General features: G+C 46.1%; 1 protein-coding gene and 1 long non-coding RNA gene across 5 annotated transcripts in view; one reads left to right on the plus strand and one right to left on the minus strand.

Annotated features, from left to right (window-relative positions):
- LOC310672578 overlaps nt 1-13,759 on the minus strand; it is a 194,691-nt gene extending 180,932 nt beyond the window's left edge. The window contains exon 1 of the long non-coding RNA XR_014508667.1: nt 13,695-13,759. This is a non-coding gene — a long non-coding RNA (uncharacterized lncRNA). The remainder of the gene's footprint in view (nt 1-13,694) is intronic.
- Nucleotides 1-23,699, plus strand: part of RHBDF2 (rhomboid 5 homolog 2) — a 58,811-nt gene that overhangs the window by 20,286 nt on the left and 14,826 nt on the right. For 2 of the 4 annotated variants that reach the window (XM_083429871.1, XM_083429874.1), the window contains exons 2-8: nt 16,011-16,169; nt 17,460-17,590; nt 19,015-19,207; nt 20,019-20,231; nt 21,836-21,964; nt 22,706-22,836; nt 23,335-23,541. In XM_083429871.1, the coding sequence (XP_083285997.1) occupies nt 16,035-16,169; nt 17,460-17,590; nt 19,015-19,207; nt 20,019-20,231; nt 21,836-21,964; nt 22,706-22,836; nt 23,335-23,541 (1,139 nt within the window). In that variant the 5' untranslated portion in view covers nt 16,011-16,034. Of the gene's footprint in view, nt 1-946; nt 1,079-8,090; nt 8,526-16,010; nt 16,170-17,459; nt 17,591-19,014; nt 19,208-20,018; nt 20,232-21,835; nt 21,965-22,705; nt 22,837-23,334; nt 23,542-23,699 lie in introns of those variants that run through there. The other 2 variants (XM_083429872.1, XM_083429873.1) reach the window with 2 other exon arrangements.

The following is a 23,699-nucleotide window of genomic DNA, read 5'->3' on the forward strand; positions in this document are numbered from 1 at the left end:
GACTGGCTTATGTCACTCAGTCTTGCCAATTTCTTTTGTCACACTGTGGTAGGAAGCTTCTCTCTCTTATTGGATATTTCCTGCCCACCTGTGTGTTTTCTAAACCACCCAGTTGGCTCTAGTATGTTTTACTGCTCTGTAATGTTTCCCTTTTAATTCTTAAATTTTGGCATTCATTCACCGCTGCCCAAAGATATTTTGCTGCCAGAACTCGCATCATCCCTGCCCATTGACCACACTGGCTGGAGAAACATTTATCTGAAGCCCAGCAGCATATACAGTGGTACCTTGGGTTAGGAACTTAATTCATTCTGGAGGTCCGTTCTTAACCTGAAACTGTTCTTAACCTGAAGCACCACTTTAGCTAATGGGGCCTCCCGCTGCTGCTGCGCCGCCGCCACACAATTTCGGTTCTCATCCTGAAGCAAAGTTCTTAACCCAAGGTACTATTTCTGGGTTAGCAGAGTCTGTAACCTGAAGCGTCTGTAACCCAAGGTACCACTGTGTTAGCATTCAAATTAATTATACTTATTCCTGGTAGAAAATCCTTTCATTGCTGATTATACACAGGGGCCTTAAAAGGCATTGCTAAACCATACCCTTATTTGCCCGGTGCATTTGGGAGCTTCATCTGGTCCACAAGTCACAGTTTGGCTGTCCCCCTGAAATACTTTCCTCGCAACTCCAGTGTTTGACAGCACAAGGCAGTAAGATGATGGGGAAAGCTGGCTGTGGAGGTCCGCTGTGTCCAGAAATGTGTACATACACAGTCTTGGGAGGAGTGTGTTGAAACACTAGCACTGACATCACTACCACAAATTTAACCACACTGAAACTTGCAAATGAATGGGTTCCACCCCACCCCCTTTCCTGGAAAAAAAAGAAGAAACCTCTATATGCATTTGAAAGCCTTCTTTGATGAGCCTGCCTTGCTGCCGCCCAGATAGTCTGTTATCATCAGGAATAGGACCTTGGTGATGACGCCTGGGTGACAAGGAGACACTTGATAGGAAAGGAGACTGGGCAAGAAGCAGTTCTTTGAAACCAGCTGCGGGCGTATTGCACAACAGTGATGAATGTATGTGAGTTCACTTCCTACATTTCATTCTTCCAGAAATAGCTGTTGTCAGTGACATTTTTTTTAAAAAGGTCAGTTCTTTGTGCTGACTGTATTTAACTGTGCTTTACGATGACCTATGTCGGGGAGGGAAGGAGCTTTGATGGGGCATTAGACAGAGGAAGGTGGCTGCTTCAGGCGCTGATTTTGGGTGCCATGAAAAGGCAATAGTAAATGGTTGGCTAGTCTGTTGTGATGGTGTTGTGTTTTTAATGTCAGGGCGGGGGAGAAACACTTGTGGGATTTTTTGTCTGGGGTACCAAAATAACTTGGCTTGGTTTCAGATAATGCACACCTTGGCTTTCAGGGAAGGGACACTTTTGCTGCTCCACTTCAGGTAGCAAAATGCTAACAGCTTTTCAATAACATGTGACAATTCTGCCTCATTTTCAACACTTGGGATGGCAGTCCTGGAAGGAATCCTACCTTCTTCAGTCAAAGTTTCCCAACCTCCCATGGTTAATGTGATTTAAGTGAAATATTTGTTCCAAATATTCCAGTTTAAACCTTGAATGTTTAAAACCCAGTTCTTTCCTCAAAGTCCTCACCAAAAACCTTATTTTCTGAAGGATATCTTTATTACCTTGCCTACTTTTTCATTTGGGTTTTTAAGTTCAGTGGTTTTTTTCTTTTTTGTTTTAGAAGCTAGAAAGAATATATACTGAGAAGCCACAGTGAGGCATTCTCATTTGGTCAGCTTAAATAAGTGTGAACTCTTTTCCAGCATTTGTCATACATTCATGCAGGCAAACTGAGGCAAGGGTTGGTTGTATGCAAAACATACACTGAGTTAAAAAAAATAAACTTGGCTCTTCCTCTTTGTGGAGATGGTTTTGCAGCCTGCCAGTTGTCAAAGAAAGAATGTCTCTTGCTGAAGGGGGACAATACAACCTGCCTCAATGTGTTCAAACAAGTCTTCAGTCCCCTGTGCCAGATGGGAGCTCCACCATTTGGACCTCAGTACCAGCAATGAGCAGGCATGGCCATCCATTTAAAACTGACAAGACAGGCAGAGTTTTATTATTACTATTATTATTATATCTGGGCACCAGGAGTAGCAAGCTAGGATTAAAATTTAAAATTGCCTCTGTTGGCAAGTGGCACTGGTCTCCATCATAACATCAGGTTTTGACAGCAATAGTAAGCTGAACTTCTTTATCTTGTTTTATTGTGGCATTGGGATCCTAGTCTCTCCAATTGGAGTCTGCTGGGATCATACAATTTATTTTGGGACCCTACATTCAACTCTGTGCAGCTGGTTCTAAAACAATGACTGATTTGATATATTTTTATTGTTTCTATGGTGTCTGTCTTATTAGATACCTGGTGTAAATTGGTTAGCTGAAAACTTATCTATGAAACTCACCTTCATCGCTGCTAGTCTAGCCTCCCTCACTTCTCTCTTCTCGTTCATAGTGTACTCACTTCCACACACTTTCCTAGCTCATTAGAGAGACTTCTAGGTTGAGGCCTTAATATTCTGTTGCTGACAAATTTCTAAGAGCCGTGTTATTATTACTTTTATTCTGTGGCACAGCTCTCAGTGATGTGTCCCACAGGTGGCCGCCAGTTCTGAACTTCATTTTTATGTGCGTAAGAAAAAGCAGATTGGGCCGCGGGTGGCGCTGTGGGTAAAAGCCTCAGCGCCTAGGACTTGCCGATCGAAAGGTCGGCGGTTCGAATCCCCACGGCGGGGTGCGCTCCCGTCGCTCGGTCCCAGCGCCTGCCAACCTAGCAGTTCAAAAGCACCCCCGGGGGCAAGTAGATAAATAGGGACCGCTTACTAGCGGGAAGGTAAACGGCGTTCCGTGTGCGGCTCTGGCTCGTCAGAGCAGCGATGTCACGCTGGCCACGTAACCCGGAAGTGTCTCTGGACAGCGCTGGCCCCCGGTCTCTTGAGTGAGATGGGCGCACAACCCTAGAGTCTGTCAAGACTGGCCCGTACGGGCAGGGGTACCTTTACCTTTAAGAAAAAGCAGATTAGATCGTGCATGTTCCACTTGGCTGCAAACAACTGTTACAGAACTTGGTGTGTGTGACTCTCAGGTGTTGGTTTCATATGCAAACTTAGACCTCCTGGTGATTGGGCCTAGACAATAGCCACTTTGCTATTGGGCTTGGAAATAAAAGAGGTATTCAAATATGTTCCAAATAAGTTGTCAAAAAGCGTCTTAAAGCTTTTCCCCAAGTTATTGATGCTAGCTGCTCGTTTTGGTTGCAAATGCATTAAAACTAATAGACCTAAGTCATGTCCATTAATTTCAGCGCTGTGACTCAGAGTACAACTGAAGTTGGCAGTCACCCAGTGTCCTTTCCCCCAGAGGATTTTAGGAAACTGCCTTTCTTAAAGTGCACCGAAACTTACCAGGTGTACTCCATCAAAATAAATCAATCAATCTCTCAAGGAAAGTCCCCAGTCATGCAAAACCAGGGTTGTTGTTTTTTCTGGCCTTATTTTCATGCCTTTTAACCCTTATGCTTCCCTATCACACTTTGACATCTGAGCCATTTCGTGAGATCTTCACTGTAGAAACTGTGTCTGATCAAGGAGCATATTCTTGAAAAGCAGAGTTTGGAGGAAGGTATTGAGGTAAGAGGGATGCGGGTGGCGCTGTGGGTAAAAGCCTCAGTGCCTAGGGCTTGCCGATCAAAAGGTCGGCGGTTCGAATCCCCGTGGCGGGGTGCGCTCCCGTTGTTCGGTCCCAGCGCCTGCCAACCTAGCAGTTCAAAAGCACTCCCGGGTGCAAGTAGATAAATAGGGACCGCTTACTAGCGGGAAGGTAAACGGCGTTCCGTGTGCGGCTCTGGCTCGCCAGAGCAGCGATGTCACGCTGCTCACGTGACCCGGAAGTGTCTCCGGACAGCGCTGGCCCCCGGCCTCTTAAGTGAGATGGGCGCACAACCCTAGAGTCTGTCAAGACTGGCCCGTACGGGCAGGGGTACCTTTACCTTTATTGAGGTAAGAAGATGAAGGAGATCCAAGTTAAGTGGTCTGGGCAGAGGCAGTGGCGGAGGAAGGGGGTGCAGTAGGTGCGGGCCGCCCCGGGTGTCACCACTGGGCTGTGTGTGACAAAATGCTGGGTGGCACTCACCATGGGGCCTGCAGTGCGCCTGAGCCACACGTCTCTCCTGGGCAGAGGGCCCAGTATTGGATAGTGGCAACCTGTGCTTTAGCCTTGATGTCTTGGGCTGCTTTATGGAATTGAGCACAGTATCTTGTTGGGGCAAGGCTGCTTAGAGTTCTGTTGTGAGGCAGTTGTGAAGCACCCAGCCCAAAAGTTACTTCAGTGTCTGGCATTTCTCTTGGGAGTTTTGAAGGGCAAGGCTTTCTAGTACTAACCAAATGAGGAATATATGATATTTACTATTTTTACTTGGTCACCTCTTCCTGTTTAAAGGAGCTTTGCTAAATCTCTTTTGAAATGCCACCTGCTGTGTGTATTTTAATATGGTACATATTTTGTCTTTTTGATAGCAGAGAATGAAATGCTGTCCCCCCTAGTTTGTGCTGTCCCTTTTTACAAGACAAGGAAGTCACTAATTCCTATCTCTATTTTTTCTTTATGCTGGAAATCAAGAGAGTGTTCCTACCCCACGCCCCCTCACACCCACATCCACCCCTGTTCTGCCCTGGTACAGTACTCCATTGGAAAGTGCAGTTGGAGTACTGTACCAAAAAATGGAGAAGGATATTGAAAACAAAAACTTTCATTTAATTACACAGTGAAATTTTGTGATCACCGTCAGGTTTGCAGCAGCAGTCTTTGTTTTAATTCTGGAGCGTTTGCCTTGTTCAGTTTTTATTTATTTAAAAACAATAGTATCAAATGTCAAGGTCCTGGGCTTCTTCTTTTGAGTCCTTCAATAACATTGTGCCACATCTGCATAAAGCCCAAATGTATACAAGCACAGAGATTATTCACAATGGCAATAAATCATAATAATCATCCTATCTCTGTTCTGCTAATTTATTTCATTGCCTGTTACTGCATTTGTGAGGGTGGGGCTCATCGTACTTGTATACACACTTTGAGTTTTGCCCAGACATGTTTGAGACTAAGTCTCTTGCACTGTATGGCCCTTTAGCTTCACTGAATACATATGTGTAATATTTTTATTGCACATGCATACATGTTATGTGCACATGCACACAGGTGTAATGTAAAAGGTAAAGGTAAAGGGACCCCTGACCATTTGGTCCAGTCATGGCCGACTCTGGGGTTGCGGCGTTCATCTTGCTTTATTGGCCAAGGGAGCCAGCGTACAGCTTCCGGGTCATGTGGCCAGCATGACTAAGCCGCTTCTGGCGAACCAGAGCAGCACATGGAAACGCCGTTTACTTCCTGCCGGAGCAGTACCTATTTATCTACTTGCACTTTGACGTGCTTTCGAACTGCTAGGTTGGCAGGAGCTGGGACCGAGCAACGGGAGCTCACCCCGTCGTGGGGATTCGAACTGCCAACCTTCTGATCGGCAAGTCCTTGGCTCTGTGGTTTAACCCACAGCGCCACCCGCGTCCGTGTAATGTAAATCTACCAGCTAATTTAGCTCCATAATTTAAGTGGGCTCTGTTCAACGACAGCCCACTGGGAATCGAGGTGACACCCGGCCTGTTTCCTAGAATTGTTGGTTTGTGTCTTGGTTTTGTTCCCTCTTATTATGTGTTTCCAGCTCAAAATAATATACTCTCCCCTCGCTGCTTCTAGTAATATGATGCTCTGAAACATCCTTGTCCTTGGGCCAGCATGAGTAAGGAATGTCACCCTGTAATTGCCCTTAAGCCTTCTGGCTACCAAACAGTGCAAACAGGTGCTTCCTGGGTAGGCTTCGGAGAGAGCTGTGTTGGGACTTGTTGAATGAAACTTCTCCAGTAGGCAGGGAATCCCCATGTATTCCTTGGGGCGAGGCTAGGAGGGTAGGTAGGATTTTTCTTTAGAATTCGCCTGCTTCCCATTCCTAGCATTGGCCCTTGTCCTGTTATTGTTTTTGGAGCTGATTCAATTCTTGGCTTGGCACCTGCTTGACAGAATATATTTGAGAAGGGTGGGAAGTGGCTGCTAGCTGTGGCATGTCGCTGTAACCCTGAATTCTGTTGAATAGGGAGGAATAAAGCTGGTAATTAGAACCAAAACTGGGAAGTTGATGCCAGTGATAAAACTGTGACAAACCTGCATCTGGGCTGTACCACTTCAGGCTATGGAAAGGGGCTCATGCGGTAGTATGCTCCACCACCTTAAAAAGCCACCTCTCCAGACAAAAACGGAACAGAACTAGATGTCAGGAAGAATGGTTTTAGCCATGTCCCTGCTGCATTATAGAGAGAAAGGGTGAGGTGGGGGGAGAACTGGGCCTTTGCTGTATACCGGGGTAGGCAACCTAAGGCCCGTGGGCCAGATGCGGCCCAGTTGCCTTCTCAATCTGGCTCATGAACGGTCCAGGAACCAGCATATTTTTACATGAGTAGAATGTGTTCTTTTATTTAAAATGCATCTCTGGGTTATTTGTGGGGCATGGGAATTTGTTCATTTCCCCCCCAAAAAATATAGTCCGGCCCACCACATGGTCTGAGGGACGGTGGACCGGCCCATGGCTGAAAAAGGTTGCTGACCCCTGCTATATACCCTCAAAGAGTGTCAGCTGGGGCTTTTGGGTTCTCTCAAATACACAGAGATGGTTGGGGGCCTTGAACCAAAAAACCTTAGAGACAAAGTATATGTTGGACTCGGTTTTTCTTAAATAGCAACTGAACTCTTTAATAATAAACTCCCTGCTCCCTGCAACGAGAAGTTCCGGGGACAGCGCTAAAGGGTTTAGTTTTTCTCTTCGGATGATCTCTCTTTTTTAGTTGCAAATGTACAAGTAAAGCACTGTAGAAGCATACAGTCACTCCTATGACTGGCATCAGATCCTCAGAGAGCCACTTAAGCTGACCCCACCCCAAGGCTCAGTTTCAGTTAGTTCCAAACTAGAAACTCTCAGCCCACTCTTTTTCTGACACTGTCTCTGACAGTTCTGAGGCAACTATCGGGGATTTTTGCACACACATATCCCTCTGCAGTGTCTTTGATTTGAGGAGCCACCCTTACAGTTGGATTACACATAAAGCCCTCCAGATGTTGTTGGTCACAAAATCCCATCATGGCCAGTGGTGTGGGATGATGGGAGTTGTAGTCCAGCATTACCTGAAGGAGCGTCTCCACCCCCATCGGACACCAGACACTGAGGTCCAGCTCCAAGGGCCTTCTGGCGGTTCCCTCACTGCAAGAAGCAAAGTTACAAGGAACGAGAGCCTTCTCAGTAGTGGCGCCCGCCCTGTGGAACGCTTCTCATCAGATGTCAAGGAAATAAACAACTACCTGAATTTTAGAAGATATCTGAAGGCAACCCTGTTTAGGAAAGTTTTTAATATTTGATGTTTTATCATGCTTTTAATTTTCTTTTGGGAGCCGCCCAGAGTGGCTGGGGAAACCCAGCCAGATGGGCAGGTTATAAATAATAAATTTATATTATTATATTATCCCCCATCCCGACAACTGTTCCACCAAAGGCATCACTGTTGTCAGTTGCCTCTTCACAAGCTATTGCTTGGTGAAGGATACAGGAGATTCATTTAATGTGAAAGGAGGAGGGAAGGGGAGGTTGTATCCCAAGTATAGTTAAGAATTTGGAGAGCCACCTCTGTGCCGCCTCCAAGTGTCTCCACCTCTCCTTTCCACTTGCTACTACCAAACCTTACAGGTAACTTTGTGCTTTCTGGATTTTCAAGGCTTGCAGTCTCCCTCCCATTTTGCCTGACTGCATGTGCATGTTGTGTCATGAAATGGCTGGTCACTGGCTGCGTTCTTCTCGCTTTCCACTTTCAATGTCCTCCTCTTCTTCTTTTGAAGCTTTCGTTTCTCCTGTAGGTAAAGAAAATAAAAATCTCAGGCACTCATTGTCCTTAGGCTTGCCAGTGAGTCATGTCTGCTTCTCTCCCGCCAGCCCAGCCACTCATCTGTGGCATCTCTATAAGCTGGCATTGTGAAAGCCGTCTTGGTTTGCCACAACGAGCCGGGCAGGACCTTGCATTGTTATGGAAACCAGCTGAGATATGTCAGCAATGTTGGTAACATGGCAAAAGGCATCTCGGACATCTGTTCCGCTGTTGCTGACCTTGTTCTGATAAACCATTGCACGATCTCTTACTTGTTCTGCTTTCAGTGCCTCCTCTCCTCCTCCTTCCCCCTCTGCTGCTCCAAGGTGTTGACTATTGCGACTGACACGTCTGGCTGGTGTGCTGTCTCCCTTCCTGAGGGAAAATAAATCTCTCCCCGAACTCCCCACAGAGACTTTGAAGGGGAAACTTTCCATCCAGCTTAAGCCTCTCTTTTGCCTGATGGATCCATTCCAAGGTGTTAGTTATAAACATGTAAGCAAACTGAATGAAGAGCACCAGTGTTTCTCTTGTGCGTGTGCGTTACATGATCAGGCAGCTTTGAAGGATTTCTGCTACCAAAGTGCAGTAATGATCTAAGTTTTCAAATTATAGAGCCAAGCCAAATGGCTTTGCTTGATGTGCAAAGCTTATGAATTTTCCATTGGCTGCCAAGTCTTGGCAGAAGGAAGTTTGGGAAATGGAATATTTTCAATAAAAAAGTTGTTTGGGAGTGCATAATGTAATTTAAGTTGAATTTAAATTCAAATGTAACCTGAAAAAACATTCCTTCCTGATTTGTCCTTGCAGTGACTAAATAATATTCAGTGGCATAATCAACAGTGGGTTATAAAAAAGACTTTTGCCTGGTAAACTATTCCTTTATGTGGTCTTTGTTTACAGGCCACAGGCCAGGCTTACGTATTAGTGACTGAAACTTTCAGGGCCAACCACTTCCTATGTGGCAGAGCGCTCAGAATGCTAGGCCACGATTCGTTAAAGTTAACCACAAGCTGTCCCACACACTTTCAAACAAACCATGACTTGTTTCTCCAAAGTTTGGCTGGTGTTTTCCATCTATTCTTGCAATATGTCCTTTAGGCTCGGTGACCTTTAGGCTCATGTGGGCAAGTTAGTGACCAAAGAAACCATGATTAAGGAAGGGTCCTGGATTCACATGTTATGCTAGCCATAGATAAAATAAACCAAGGTTTATAAGAAACCATAGTTTCAGACTGTATTTTGTTGGCAGTAAGCAAAGTCTGGATAAGTCACAGGATGGAGTTCACACATAATAAACCACTGGTTAATAAAATATGCCTTAGCATTAGGTGCAGATCGGTGTCGGGCAACCATGTTAAATAGAGTATTACAGATGGCAGGATGGCCTCAGTAACCCAAGAGGGGGGTGATGTCACATTCCAAAAGACCTTCTAGTTTCTGAGCATGACAGTCTCTTTCCATAACAATTGCACATGAGTTCCTGCTCATAGTTTTTTCACTCTAATGCTTTCTGAAGTGGCATAGCGTGGGTTGTCAGTGCCCAGGGGCCATGTGAAGGTGGAGGACAGATGGACAGAGTACGCATGCTCATTCAACTGCCTAACAGCATCCGCGTCACTCAGGAGATTGCAGATACAGGGATGAGAAAAGAAGAGTCATTCTGTTGTCTGGAGAGGCCACTTCCTGGTTCGCATGGAGATGCCGTTTTCAGTGGAGTCCAGTGACGGGAGTGCGCAGCTGTATTGAGGCAGTACTAGGTGTTTGAAATTTTTCACCCCTAACAATTTTGTGCTCACCCTGTGACACACACACACACCGGTCCTACGCTATGCCAGTGGCTTTATGTTCCTAAAAACATTGTGTCATAAAGAAAAATAGGGTGCACATTTGCACATACGAAGATTAGATGCAGAGATAAATGCATGACATGTCCTGAGATCCCTATGGGTTTCATTTGGAGAGTGAGTAGGATGAACGACTTCTAATTCCAACAGGTATTGGTACTCTCAAGCCCTGGGAAATATTGTTGGGGCATTAAGTTCTGCTTCTTTATGTCCCTGTGCATGCAGCTGTAGACATTTCCTGCTCTCCTGTTTCTGTGACCACGGTGGACAGCATAGGCCATGCGGTGGTCTCATCAAAGGACAACTTCAGAATCAGATTGTCTATCTCTTCTGCAGGCATCTCACTGTACCCTGAGACAAATTCTATCTCATAAAATACCTCCTCACACATTCCTGATTGGTTGCTTGCCTAGATATGGTGCATTGCTGACTGTGTGGATACAATAGATAACAGGCTCTCCACATAGTTGCAGTCATCCGTTGAAAAAGTATGTAAGCAACCACCATTATAGCTAAATAGCACCTGCCACTATTGCTAATGATACTTCCTTTGTTACACACATATGCCTTGGTTATACAAATATTGTTGCTGTTTGGTGGTGCATTGTTATTGTTTTAATAAGAAAGTTTGGGTCCATCTAGGATCTCGACTGCCTTTTCCCAGTAGCTTATGAGTCAGGGGATTGTGCCTTTGGAAGTGTGGACTCTTGCTAATTTGCTAGTAGTGCTAGGAAGGAGGTTGGATTGAAGTGGAAAGGGAAGCTGATCCTCTCCTGATGACTCAGTTGCATCATGGAAAATCTCTAAGGCAATGCTGAGAGCTGGGTTTGGAGTTGTTCTTGCACAATCTCAGCCAGTCTCTCTTTATTTCTTACTCTCTGTCTTTTGGTGTCATACACTTTCTGAGAGAATGAAAGAGTAAACTATGCCGCTTTGCTCAGCCAGACCTAAAGCCTCATGCGCCATGAAGGAAATTAAGAGTTAACTCATGAAAGTGATGCATAGAAATTCTTGGTTTAGCTTTTTTTGCTTTAATACCAAAGTCTCTGAGATTGATGACCTATCTAACATCATGCGTTTCATATGGCATGAACAGATGTGCACAAGAGCATGTATGGTTATAGAATCATATAGAAGTGTAGAGTTGGCAGGTACCCTGAGGGTCCTCTAGTCCGACCCCCTGCCCACAGCCGTCTTTGGGTGGGCTCGAACCACCAACCTTTTGGTTAACAGCCAGATGCACTGACCCATTGTGCCACCTGAGGGACTCCTATATGGAAAGGGATGCTTCCAACAACCAGCTGTTAACACTCAAAAGACAGGGAAAGCCCTGGGAAAACAACAACACTCCTCCTCCTCTGCCAGCCACGTAGACTTGCACCTGGTTCTCTGCACTTGTTCAGCGGCATCAACCAGGTGAATGTAGATAACTAGTAGGAGCTGGAGTACGGTGCATTTGAAATGCTGCAGGAGCACTTCCAATCCTCAGAATAAGCGCTGCATGCAGAAGTGGCCCTTAGAGCCAACGTGAGCATTGTTGGAGTTTTGTCTGTACTGCATTTCTATTCGGGGAGATGATGAAGGTGGAAGGTAAAGCATGACTGTACGCGGGGTTGTTGACACAAAATTGGAAAGACTGTCTGCATGGCTGTTTGTATGGCAGTTGTGCCTCTTCCATCAGCCCCAAAGACCTCTGTTGTTTGCTGATTCTGCTTTCCCGTTTTGTGGGTTGAATGGACTATAAACATTTCCTTTCCCCTTGAAGTTCGGAGATGGCTCTGGCTATAAAGCATATTATGGATGACATAAGCAGCTTGAGGCGCCAGTTCCCTCGGTGCACCATTGACATGAGCTCTCTCTGCTTGCCCACTCAAGCACTTTTGAGAATTGCCGGATAGGATGCTCATTCCCCCTGGATGCTTCTGGTCCTGGGTTATTGATTACGGTGCTCTTCTTGCGGAGAGGGACCTCCTTAAACATTTATGGTCTCATCATCTCCCTTGAAATATATGGGGGTATCTGTAATGCGCTCCCGGTGGGATACTTTGCTACAGAAGCTGCTGCTCTTTCCAAGCCTCGGAACATAAGGGGAATCTTATTGCAAGGTAGCCACAGTCTTTCTTTTATTTTCTTTCTGTCTGTATTTATACCCCACCCTTCGAATAAGTTGTTAGGGCAGCGTAAAGTAAAATATTCGGAAATTTGTTCAATAACAATTATGTTAGAATTAACTGAAAACAGCAGTGCCCAGGTAAAAGAATAGTTTTAAAGCCTGAGTAACCACCTGCCTCCTGCATACTGTGAATCAGCAGCTGGGAATCCTTTCCACCCTGAGGGCAACATTCCTCCATGGCTGGAGCAATGGATGTGAATCTTCCCTTTTGTGCAGGTGGTTGCATTCCAGCTGTACAAGTGCCATAGGTTTGTACACACATAGCTCCATCCAAGTGAGCTAGAAACATCATTACAGCTCAGATACCTTCCAGCCTGGTAAAAGCACTTAAGGGAGACATGGGCAAGGGATGGTGAGGAGTGTGGCCTGGGATAAGGAGTGTGGTCTAGAGAGAGTCCCACGGGTTGGCTGGAGCAACCACATTTGGCTATTTGGCCGGTGGTCCCTCCACTGCTGCTAAAGAGCTGGTTCAAGGGACAAGAAGTCTCTGGTGCAGTTTCTGGAGGGAAGGCCGTTCCTGTCCGCGTTCAAAACTCTCATTGTTCCAGGCATATTTTGCGGCAGGGAATTTCATTAGCACGAACAGTTTCTGAGCTCTGGGCGCAGTAGTTTGCCTAAGATTTCAAGATTAAAACTGCAGAGAGGAAGGAAAGGAGGACTTTTTTCTGCCTCCCCACTTCCAGCTACTCTGAAGACTGGAGAAGAGACTCTCTTAAGAATATTGGGGGGGGGGGGATGAACAAGGAAAGGTCCATGTGAAAAATGAACATAACATTTTAGCTGCAGTTCATTTCCGCCTTTGTATTCTTGTTATAGACTTTCCGTTGTTGCGGCCATAGCCTGTTTTAAAGGTGCCATTTAGCTCCTAGCTTCCCTATCTCACTATCTAACACTGGTTCCTGTGTGACATTGCTACTGGATGTAGACTGGACTTTCAGAGTTGTTTTAGCCTGAAGCTGAATTAATTTGAGGATGGGATGTAGTGGAAGAGGGAGCATGAAATATGGGATAGGCTTATGCTTTTTATATTGCAAACCAGCCTGCAAACTTTGGTTGAAGGGGTGGTATAGAAATTTAATAAGTAACAATGGAATAAATAGCCTCTTGCAGCAAGAAACGAAAAACTGTCAGGAGAGTTGTACGGCATCTTAAAAAATACTTAGCAGATTTATTGGTGTCATGAGGTTTTGTGGGCTCACCTTGTGAGATGTGTGAAGTTGGCTATATCCTGGGTTGGCAGAGAGAGATGGCTTCCCATGAGTATGAACGTGGAGGAGAAAAGGGTACAGAGTTGGGCCAAAAGGTCATGAAATGCCTATGACATTTCCATGTAACATTTAGCTGTATACAAGAGAAGTGCAGTGACCATTATGGCTGTTGTGAATGGTCAGTGTGCTTTTGAACTTTGAGTAGAAATGTCACAGACTGTATGTCTTGTATTCTGTGGCCTTTTAGCTTCACTGTTTACCATTTTTTCCCTTCTATACCCACACAGTAAAGACTGCGGTTTGTAGGCTAGCTGAGAAAGCTTTGAAAGTGTGCTGCCGCCACCTTGTGGCTATTTATTTCATTATCAATGCATTTGAGATGAACTTTCCATGTCTGGAGGAAATATAATATACTGTATTTTTCTCTTTATAAGACGCACCAGACCACAAGACGCACCTAGTTTTTGGAGGAGGAAAACAAGAAAAAAAATATTCTGAATCTCAGAAGCCAAAACAGCAAGAGGGATCGCTGCGCAGTGAAAGCAGCAATCTCTCTTGCTGTTCTGGCTTCTGGGATAGCTGCGCAGCCTGCATTCGCTCCATAAGACGCACACACACTCCCCCTTACTTTTTAGGAGCGAAAAAGTGAGTCTTATAGAGCAAAAAATACGGTACTTTCGACTGTGGAGTGTGAAAGAGACTTTTAGAGTATGTTTTCCTATTGCTTAAGCTTTCAACTCAAGAGATCTCCTCTGCCTTGCCTCCTGCTTGCTGTGTCCATATGGCATATCTGAAAAACCTTACCCCTAGTGTCAGGAATTGAACATCCAAGATGCACGCGAGTTTCATAAAGGTGAAATATTGAAGGCACAAATGCAGACAGCTGGAGGCATCTATGAATTTTGGGGAGGTTAATCCTGGAGAAAGGAACAACACACTGACCAGTGAGAAATTGTTTTTTTTTAGAATGCTTCTGAAATAGCAGGGCATTTGCTGGTTGAGGGATGGTGGTCATAGCAAACATAAAGCAAACCAAACAGCTCTAAAGCATGGTTTGCTTGCTTGTATATTTGGTAGCTCAAACCATGGCATGGTGTGTGTTTTTAAATTCTGGTTAACTCCAAACAATAGTTGATTTGGTTAGGATGTTTGAATGGAATGGAGCTTTAGAGAGAGATCACTGACCTGAAACCTACAATAGCTGGATCACCATCTACTTTGTACCAATAAGATGTTGTCACTTTTGTGTGTTGCCTCCTTTTGCTACCTGTCAGGAGGCGTTAACCCTTCTCATGCTAGTGTTGACCGATCTCTGGGCTTAGACAGCCTAACCTACATAGCTTCAATCACAGAGTGGGTGAGACCACTGAGCTGGATCGTTAACCCTGGCTTGACCCACTCTGCAGCATTAATCCCATCCAGAGTCTTCCCATCTTGTTGTGTGGGAAGCCGCTTGTTAATGTGACTGCCGGCATTGGCTGTATGTTCTGCCTTGCACCTGCAGAGGATGAGATCATTGGCCATCCTGAATAAAGCCAGGATTATTAAATAAGGCGCTAGGGGCTCCCTTGTGTAACACACTTAGGCTGATTGGGAAATAGCACCAGTTCTTAAGGTATTCAAGCAAATGGTACCTACCCTGGGCTTGGCGACAGGAAGAATGTTGATTGTTTTTGCCCATGGGGTTTCATGTGGTGATGCAATGCAGTTCCATCTGGCTTGGAAGCTGGGGGAATTCCAATGTACTTTGTACAAAATGAAGTTCTAATCCCTACAGGGGCAGAGGGGAACCTGGAGGTGTGGCTTTCAAGCCCAAAAGCACTAATAAAAAAGAAACACGGTGCATATTAACACCAAACATTATGGCTACGTCTTGTGTATTATTGTGGCTAGGGCCACGTGTATCCTCCATGCTAACATCACCCTCCCAAAAAAACCTGGGAAAATTCTACATCCAGGCCATTAAATTTTATAAGAGAAACAAATCTGCAAAGCCTCTTCTGCAAATGCATGCTACTGATTGAGGAACTTCACATGCCTTTTCTTGTTTCACATAAGTTATCCTGCAACATTTACTGTGCATGGGTCTAATTTTGCTAGTCATGAGAGAGTGTGTGTGTCAAGGGGGTGGCACTACAAAGCCAATAAGAGAGGACATGACAGAAACAGTTTTCCTGAAAATGGAATTCAGCCTGACTACCAGCTGTAGCACTGTATCCAACATGGACACTATACCTATTCATTGCCTCTTTGTTGTTTTATTACTGGGGGTTTATGAAGGCATAGTAGCAATGAATTGATAATAAATATTGTATGCAGCTGAGCTGGAGTTCTCCCACTGACTCATGTGTTCCTGCATTGATCCTGGATGCGTTCCAAGTTTTCTGTCCCTTCTTAAGCAACTATAGTATGCAGCTCTTTAGAGGTTCTGATAAACCATTAAAGTAGACATAAGACAGAGTGGTCCCCTTGATAGCCTCAATATTTAATTTGCCTTTAAAAGAAAAAATTACTTTAGAGGAAGCAGTTTTTCCACTTTGCTTGCAGAAGGTCCTCACAGGTTTAATCCCTGGCATCTCCAGTGAGAGCCGGGAAGGATCCTGCCTGAAGCCCTGGAGAGCCACTGCTAGTTACTGCAGACAATATTGAGAAAGGTTGGACTCTGTATACAGCAGCTTCTTGTGCTTCTTCTTTTGGGCTTCAGCCCAGGAGCTCTGTAGGACCCTGACTCCTGTTTCTTTCCTCCCATCAGGCTGACTAAATAATCCAATTCAACATGGCGGACAGTGACAAGAATGGGACCAGGCGCTCCAGTACCAGCAGCAGTCGCCTCCAGAGCAAGAAGCCCCCAAACCTGTCCATCACAATTCCACCCCTGGAAGCAGCCGAGGATGCGAACAGCCAAACAGTGGTATGAATGACTACAGTTTTCGCTAAATGCTTAGCCTGTTTCATGTCTATGGTTACTTGAGATGGAGGAGTGTCTGTTAGTTGCTGTGAGGATCTTGAAGTTAAATCTGATTCCGCCACACCTGCCAAATTGCTTTTGCCCATGTCCTGTCACAATCTGCAATGTGACCATGGATATTTAACCAGTGCATTGGCACTTAGAGAAGCATCCTTTGTGGCTTCTCTGTAGACATCTAGACTGCCTTTTCTGGAAGCTCACCAAAGATCATGTGCCGCCTCAGGCATGTGGAAAGACCCCTCTCTTTTGGGGAGTGGCTTTCAGAGACTGGGACTAAACTGGACCCATGGGGTTCAGGTATAGCTCTTGCATTTAATGGATACACATTATGACTTGGGGAGGAACATCCTTCCCCAAAACAAATAACCGTCAGAGATTACTGACCAGTTGAGTTTTCTTAAAAATGCACCTTCACACCATGCTGTGTTTGAGCCCCAGATACACACACACACACACACACACACACACAGCACGTTTGAGGTAGGGGGGAAAAAGAGTCCCTTCCTGAATCAGTGAGGAGTAGACATTCTTCATGAACCCTGCTTTGCCCTAAGTTCCAGCAAATTGCTTTTTTACTCCAAATATTCAATCAAGACTCTTCCTGATAGCGTAGAACCTTCAGCCATACCTTAAGTCCATTTCTTTCTCTCTCCTCCACAGCCCGCCCCAGTTGTAAACTGCATAAAAAGTGAAGCTTTGTAATCAAACATGCATGATGCTCCACATAGATGTGTGATTTCACACATCGCCCTGCCTCCATACCTGTATGCATCTAGCACTCTTCTGGCCACCTATCCAGGCTCCCTACCCAACTACAGAGGTACTTTAGAAGCTGAACAGAATCCGTTCCAGAAGTCTATTCAACTTCCAAAATGTTCGGAAACCAAGGCGCGGCTTCCGATTGGCTGCAGGAAGCTCCTGCAGCCAATCAGAAGCCGCGCCGGACATTCGGGTTCCAAAAGAATGTTTGCAAACCAGAACACTCACTTCCGGGTTTGCGGTGCTCAGGAGCCAAAATATTTTGAGCGCCAAAGTGTTCGGCTTCCAAGGTACAGCTGTAGTCGAGAAGATTCTTCTGGTTTTCTCCCTCCCTGGTTGAGGAGTGTGATTTTTAGTTATGGGAGCTGCGTAACAAGGACAGACCTCAGGATGTTGCCCATTCATCAGTTGGGTGTTCTGTGTCTGAATCATATCTTCCTTACAAACATCCTTCGACTTCAACATTTCTTCTAGCCTCTGAAGAAAAACCCAGTTTATCAGAAGAGCGTGAGCCTCCAAGAGTCCGGGATGAAAAGGCAGGACAGCAACTTTGAAAGACATCCTGGCTTGCACAGGCAAACGTCACTGTCCCACAGTATTCGCAAGTAAGGAGATGCTTAGGCCCCCATTTTGGGTTGGGTGGGGGTGATGGCTATGAAAGGTGTGGGTTTTTTGTTACCTTTGAAGGCATTTAGCAGAGTTACTGCTTGGCGTTCTTGGTTCTCTTGTCCCTTACCTTGAAGGCAGAGTCTGTACTGAGATAATCATGAGCTTTCATATCAGGTCATGTTGTGGACTCCAAAATTTTGCTCATGGTGATAATTATTTTGACAAGAAGAATGTTTCAAGTTAAGGTGTTGCTTTTGGGCCTTGCTTTGCTCAGAAGACTTGAGATCTGCTTCACACAAGGAAAGTGGAAGCAGATGCATTTTAAGTGTTTTGTCAGTGCCTTCTTATACTTCATAAAATGAGATGGACAAATGTCATTTCCCCGCTCTTTCCATCTTATGTACAAGCCATAAATACAGTGGTGCCCCGCAAGACGAATGCCTCGCAAGACGGAAAACCCGCTAGACGAAAGGGTTTTCCGTTTTGGAGGTGCTTCGCAAAACGAATTTGCTATGGGCTTGCTTCGCAAGACGAAAATGTCTTGCGATTCCTGGGGGGTTTTTTTCGCTCCCCACCCCCTTTTTCTAAGGCACTAAGCTGCTAATAGCCTTTTAGCAGCTAATCCGCTAATCCCTTAAGCCTTTAATAGCCGCTAATAGCCGCTAAACCGCTAATAGCGCTAATCCGCTAATGGGCTTGCTTCGCAAGACGAAAAAACCGCTACACGAAGAGACTCACGGAACGGATTCTTTTCATCTTGCGAGGCACCACTGTATAAGCCTAGGTGTTAGGAATCAATTATGACTCCCTACAGTGTGTGTATGTTTCTTTGGTGTGCACTGGCTAGAAAAAGACAGGTTGCTGATAATACAACTGATACTCTGCTCACAGTAGACTTTTTAAATGATGCAGTGTGTGTATGCTGAAAGCTTTTGCAAAAGTGGGGAGGATTACCCACTCAGGCAATGTTTCCTAAACTTGGGTCTCCAGCTGTTTTTGGACTACAACTCTCATCATCCATAGCCAGCAGAACCAGTGGTCAGGGATGGTGGGAAATGTAGTCCGAAAACAGCTGGAGACCCAAGTCTGGGAAACCCTGCAGTAGAGCATGTGATTGGGGAAGGGGACAAAAGCAGTGCAGGTTCATGGGGCATGGCAATGTGGATATTTATGTGTCAAGCCACAGGTTAACTGGTTTGGTTTCCGAAGAGTAAGAAGCCACCTCTCCCCCCACAGTTGCTGCCATGTGGAAACCCACCCAGAGGGCAGCCATTTTGGAAGGCAAGGGTGGAGAGTTTCTGGAGGAAAGATCTTGGTAGACTGGGTGCAGGCTGTTGGCGTCTTCCAGGCAATGTTAACCTGGGTTACTTTGCTGGGCTTCTTCATGTGTGTTGTCCTTTTTTCTGTTTCCTACACCCAGGGGAGCAGCTCAGTGGTTTGGAGTCAGCAGCGACTGTGACGGAAAGCGGCAGCATTGGCAGCGCAAAAGCCTGCAGCACTGCAGCCTGCGGTATGGGAAGCTCAAACCTGCCTACCGAGAAATGGAGCTACCCAGCCAGGAAGTGCCTTCCTTCCAAGGCACAGAGTCTCCAAAGCCACAGAAAATGCCCAAGGTTGGTCACCCCTTGGTGGTGGAGGTGGTTGCCTTGTGCTTCAGAGCACGAGTGGATCAGCTACTCCTGGATTTGCTTGTGGGAGCGGGGCTGGGGGTGGGGAGCAGAGCTGGATTTAGATCCCAATTTGGATATAGAGCTTGCTGGAGGAAGGCTGGTAGAGCATGAGCCTTGCATGAAGGAGGTCCCAGGTTCCATGCATGGCATGTCTAGCTGAAAGGACCCAAGTAAGAGGTGATGTTGAAAGACCTCTGCCTGAGATGCTGCAATGCCACTGTCCATCAGAGGAGACAGGAAATACAAGGCTAAATTCTCCAGTAGTCTTCCTTCCTTTGTTTGTTTAGTTGTATATTAGTTGTGGAGGTAGGTGATTATTATTTATTATTTATACCCCACCCATCTGGCTGGGCCTCCCCAGCCACTCTGGGCAGCTTCCAACAGAATATTAAAATACAGTAATACATCTAACATTAAAAGCATCCCTAAACAGGGCTGCCTTCAGATGTCTTCTAAAAGTCTGGTAGTTGTTGTTCTCTTTGACATCTGGTGGGAGGGCGTTCCACACGGAGGGTGCCACTACCGAGAAGGCCCTCTGCCTGGTTCCCTGTAACTTGGCTTCTCGCAGCGAGGGAACCGCCAGAAGGCCCTCGGCGCTGGACCTCAGTGTCTGGGCAGAACGATGGGGGTGGAGACGCTCCTTCAGATAATACTGGACCGAGGTGAGGCGAGTCACAAGGCTGCTACGTGGCTTTAATTTCCATGGAGGGTAATGGATAATGGCAGCCATTTGGGCACTTGTTTGGTCTTTCAGATTGTTGATCCCCTGGCCCGAGGCCGTCCCTTCCGGCACCCGGATGAGATGGATCGCCCACGCACTCCACACCCTGCCCTGGCCCCAGTGACCCCTGGCGTCATGTCCTTGACATCGTTTGGCAGCGTACGGTCCGGCTACGGCCGCCTTCCCCGCAGGAAGAGGGAATCGGTGGCCCATATGAGTTTCAAGGCAGCTGCAGCTATAATCAGAGTGAGTTGTTTTGTTTTGTTCCGCTCCTCTTTCTTTACTGCTGTAGAAGATGCTTTTTGTGTGTGTGGGTGCTGCTTCCTTACCCCTCTTCTCAGCAACAGTACAACCAGATCTCTGAAAACACGGGGAGTTTGTGTTGTCCTCCATCAGAAGTTTCAATTTGGGTGAAAAACGAAAGAAAGAGAAATCCTAGTATTCTCCAGTTCTTTCCAAGTAATCTCATTCCTTCTGATATCATGGCTGTGAAGGTCCATGCGAGATAAAGTTTTTTGAGTGGGTTGAGGTTTTTTGTGTGTGTGGTGTGGAATAAAATATGATATATGTCAATATGAAAGTATGTCGTAGGCCCACCCCAACACATGCATTTTAAAGGGTGGAATGGTATCATTGTAATCACCATGAGCAGAAAAGAAAAACTTGTTTTGTAGGATCAACACGAGCTCCTACTTCGCAAACAGTGTCATTGATAATACTGTACATTTAGCTGGCAAAACGCGCTAAATTGATACCAAATCCTAATTTCAGTGAGACCCCGAGAGCCAGTGATCATTGGGCAGACTCCAGTGCTGCGCAAGTGCACTTCCACTTGGACAATGGAGCTCCCTTTTTCTTTTTAAATAGTTGTTATAATTTCAACCCTCCAGAGCAGATTTTTGAGGGCATGAGGGGAAGCCCGAAGTGCAAACGTAAATCCGTTCTGCTTGTGCACAGAGAAGCATTAGACTCTAAGGCTGGAATTAACCCTGCTTCCCTAGGAGTAAGCCCCATTAAATTCAGTTCGACTTACTTCTGAGTAGACATGGTTAGGATTGCACTGTTAGTCCTTGGAGTGGGTGCATTGCTTGGCATCGCCAAGCCCCTTTTTTCAGCTTTTAAATTCGGTACTTAAATAGACTACTCCAGATGGCATGGGATGCCAATGCTTTTTGATTCTGAACTTTCAAAAGTAAGCTGGTTGCTGCTGCTGCTGCTGCTCTTCTGTGCTGTTTTTAGTGTCAAACTGGTGGATCTTTTCAAAACACTCTTGCTTTCAATCAAACTTATAAAAGCATTGGAAATCCTGACAGACGCACAGCTATGGATTGTGACATAATCCCGTGATCTGCCGACCCGAGCCATTAATTAATTAATTTTATTTGCTTATTTGAAGCATTTCCCCTTCCCCCCCCATACACAAATGTTGAAAAAGCAGTTTACAAACCATCAATAAGAAGATAATAAATCAGAAGAGCCACCAGGTGATGCTGTTGCATGGCTCAGAGGAAGTGAGGAAGGCTAGGACTGAGAACAACCGGCTTGGAAGCCATTCAGTATTAGTGCTTGGTTTTTCTGTGTGCAAAGCTACCCTCCTGATATTTGTGCAATTGGCTTGTATCCCAACAGTCTGGCTGAACAGGATGCTGGTGTAACTGTGTTGCTCTTGTGTGTCGTTCTCAGTTAACCCATATTTGTAGGTTCAAGAGTCTTGACGTGAACTCTTCACCTTGCTCCTTCCATCTTCGAAAGGGCAGCACCCCAGTAACAAACACCAGGACCTCTCAACTATTAATAGAAAGTGTTTCGAACTTGCTCACTCACTGTTCCAATTTGATTTCTCTGAAAAGGGACGTTCGGTTCTGGAGCCCTCGGCACCGAAGCGGAGGTGCAACAAGCAGAGCTTTATGTATCCCAGCTTCATGGATGAGGATGTGGTAGATGGCATGGATACGTTTGACTCCTCGTTCTTCAGTAAGGCAAGCATGGTTCCATGGCCTCCCTGCTCCACCCCTTCCCAAGATCACACACACACACCCCAGCTTTGATGATGTCTCAGGACTACCACCACCACCATAATCTCTCATGGGGAAAGAACTGCGACCATTTCTCAATGAAGCCCCTCTGTTGGCTGTAGGAGGATCTTAGCTTTACTGAATCCCCGCTCCCATCCCTCCCCTCTTGCCTAATGGGATGCCGAAGCTGTTTTCTTCTTCCATTTTCACGTACTGCTTTTTCCCCATGGAGCAGCCACAGTGCATTCGCTGAAACCAGCCAACAAAAATAATGTAACATTTAAACAATTGATCCATGTCTTGTGGCCACAAAGCTTCCCATCGTCTGTTAAGATGGACTTAATTGACCAATGTCTGGAACGTGAGCATGTGGTTTCCTGTAACTGCCTGCAATGGTGCTGCAGCTAGCATTGCTCCAGTGGCTCTCATACAGTTGGGCAACTATGCCAGTCATTTAACAAGTCTGAGTCTTGTTCTTGCCAACTAGACAATGACAAGCAGAGGGTTTATCCAGTGAGACTTCCCCATCTCCCCTCAAAATCTGCTCCTCCAACACTCTGGAACAGATTTTGAGGGTGTGGGGGGAGCGGGGGCTTCAGGGGGAAGTAGAGGAGGGAGAAAGTTCCATTGCGCAAGCAGAAGTCTGTTGTTCTGATAGAAGCAGTGTTGGATATAACCCAACATTTCTGTCTCTCTTTCTTGCAGGTTGACGCTCATGATGAGTTGTGCTCCATGCCAGATGATGTGTTTGAGTCCCCACCCCTCTCTGCCACTTACTTCCGAGGGCTTCCCCAGCCAGAGGATGGCAAGTCACCTGAGGCTGAGCAGCCATTTCAGTAAGTCTTGGGCTCCGCTTCAGAACGGCACCAAGATCTTCATAGCAATGCATTTCTGCAAGTCCTTCAGCCTGTAGCCATATCTAAGAGATTGCCACCAGCAGCATTGCATGGAAGTGAAGGCAAACATTTATCCTCAATGCCTACAGTGCGGTGGTTGGCTAGCCAAGAAACTGCCTCTTTGGTGGTGGCCCCCCTGATTGTGGAATCCTCTTGCCATCCTGCTTTGTCATATCAGAAACAGCAAACCCCCCACCCAAAAAAAGATCTGGGGGATGGGAATGGGCAGTGTAGGGGAGGCAAAACAAAACCACATTTGATGCATGAGCAATTGGGTGCTCTCCTAAAATACAGGAGAAGAAACCAGCCCTCTATATTTATGGGGGGCAGTGGTGGGGACAGAAGCATTTTAAATCACTGGTATCCAGGAATGGTTCAGTTTGGGCATCTGTGCTGCTTCCGTCCTTCAAATCACATAAGCCCTTTCTTCTCTTTCAGGCGGGCAGGACCTTCTCGGGGTCTGCCAGCGGTGGCAGCTGGTCCAAAACGGGGCAAGCGGATTGCTTCCCGGGTGAAACACTTTGCCTTCGACCGCAAGAAGCGATACTACGGGCTGGGAGTGGTGGGCAAGTGGCTGAACAGGACGTATCGGCGGAGCATCAGCAGCATGGTGCGCTCCCAGCTGGAGCTCACGGACAGCCACAGGTGGGAGCATGACTTTTTCACTTAAAGCATGCTGCCGCCGTCACTATAACCCATCATCTGCTTGCAGGAGTCTGAACAAGGCTTTGACCATCTTGCAAAAAGCCTCCTGGTTCCACATTGGTTCCTAGCTGCTGTGCATTCCTTCAGTTCTATATGTC

The sequence above is a fragment of the Podarcis tiliguerta genome (genome assembly GCF_965153285.1).
Source record: "Podarcis tiliguerta genome assembly, chromosome: 2".
NCBI classification, from domain to species: Eukaryota; Metazoa; Chordata; class Lepidosauria; order Squamata; family Lacertidae; genus Podarcis; species Podarcis tiliguerta.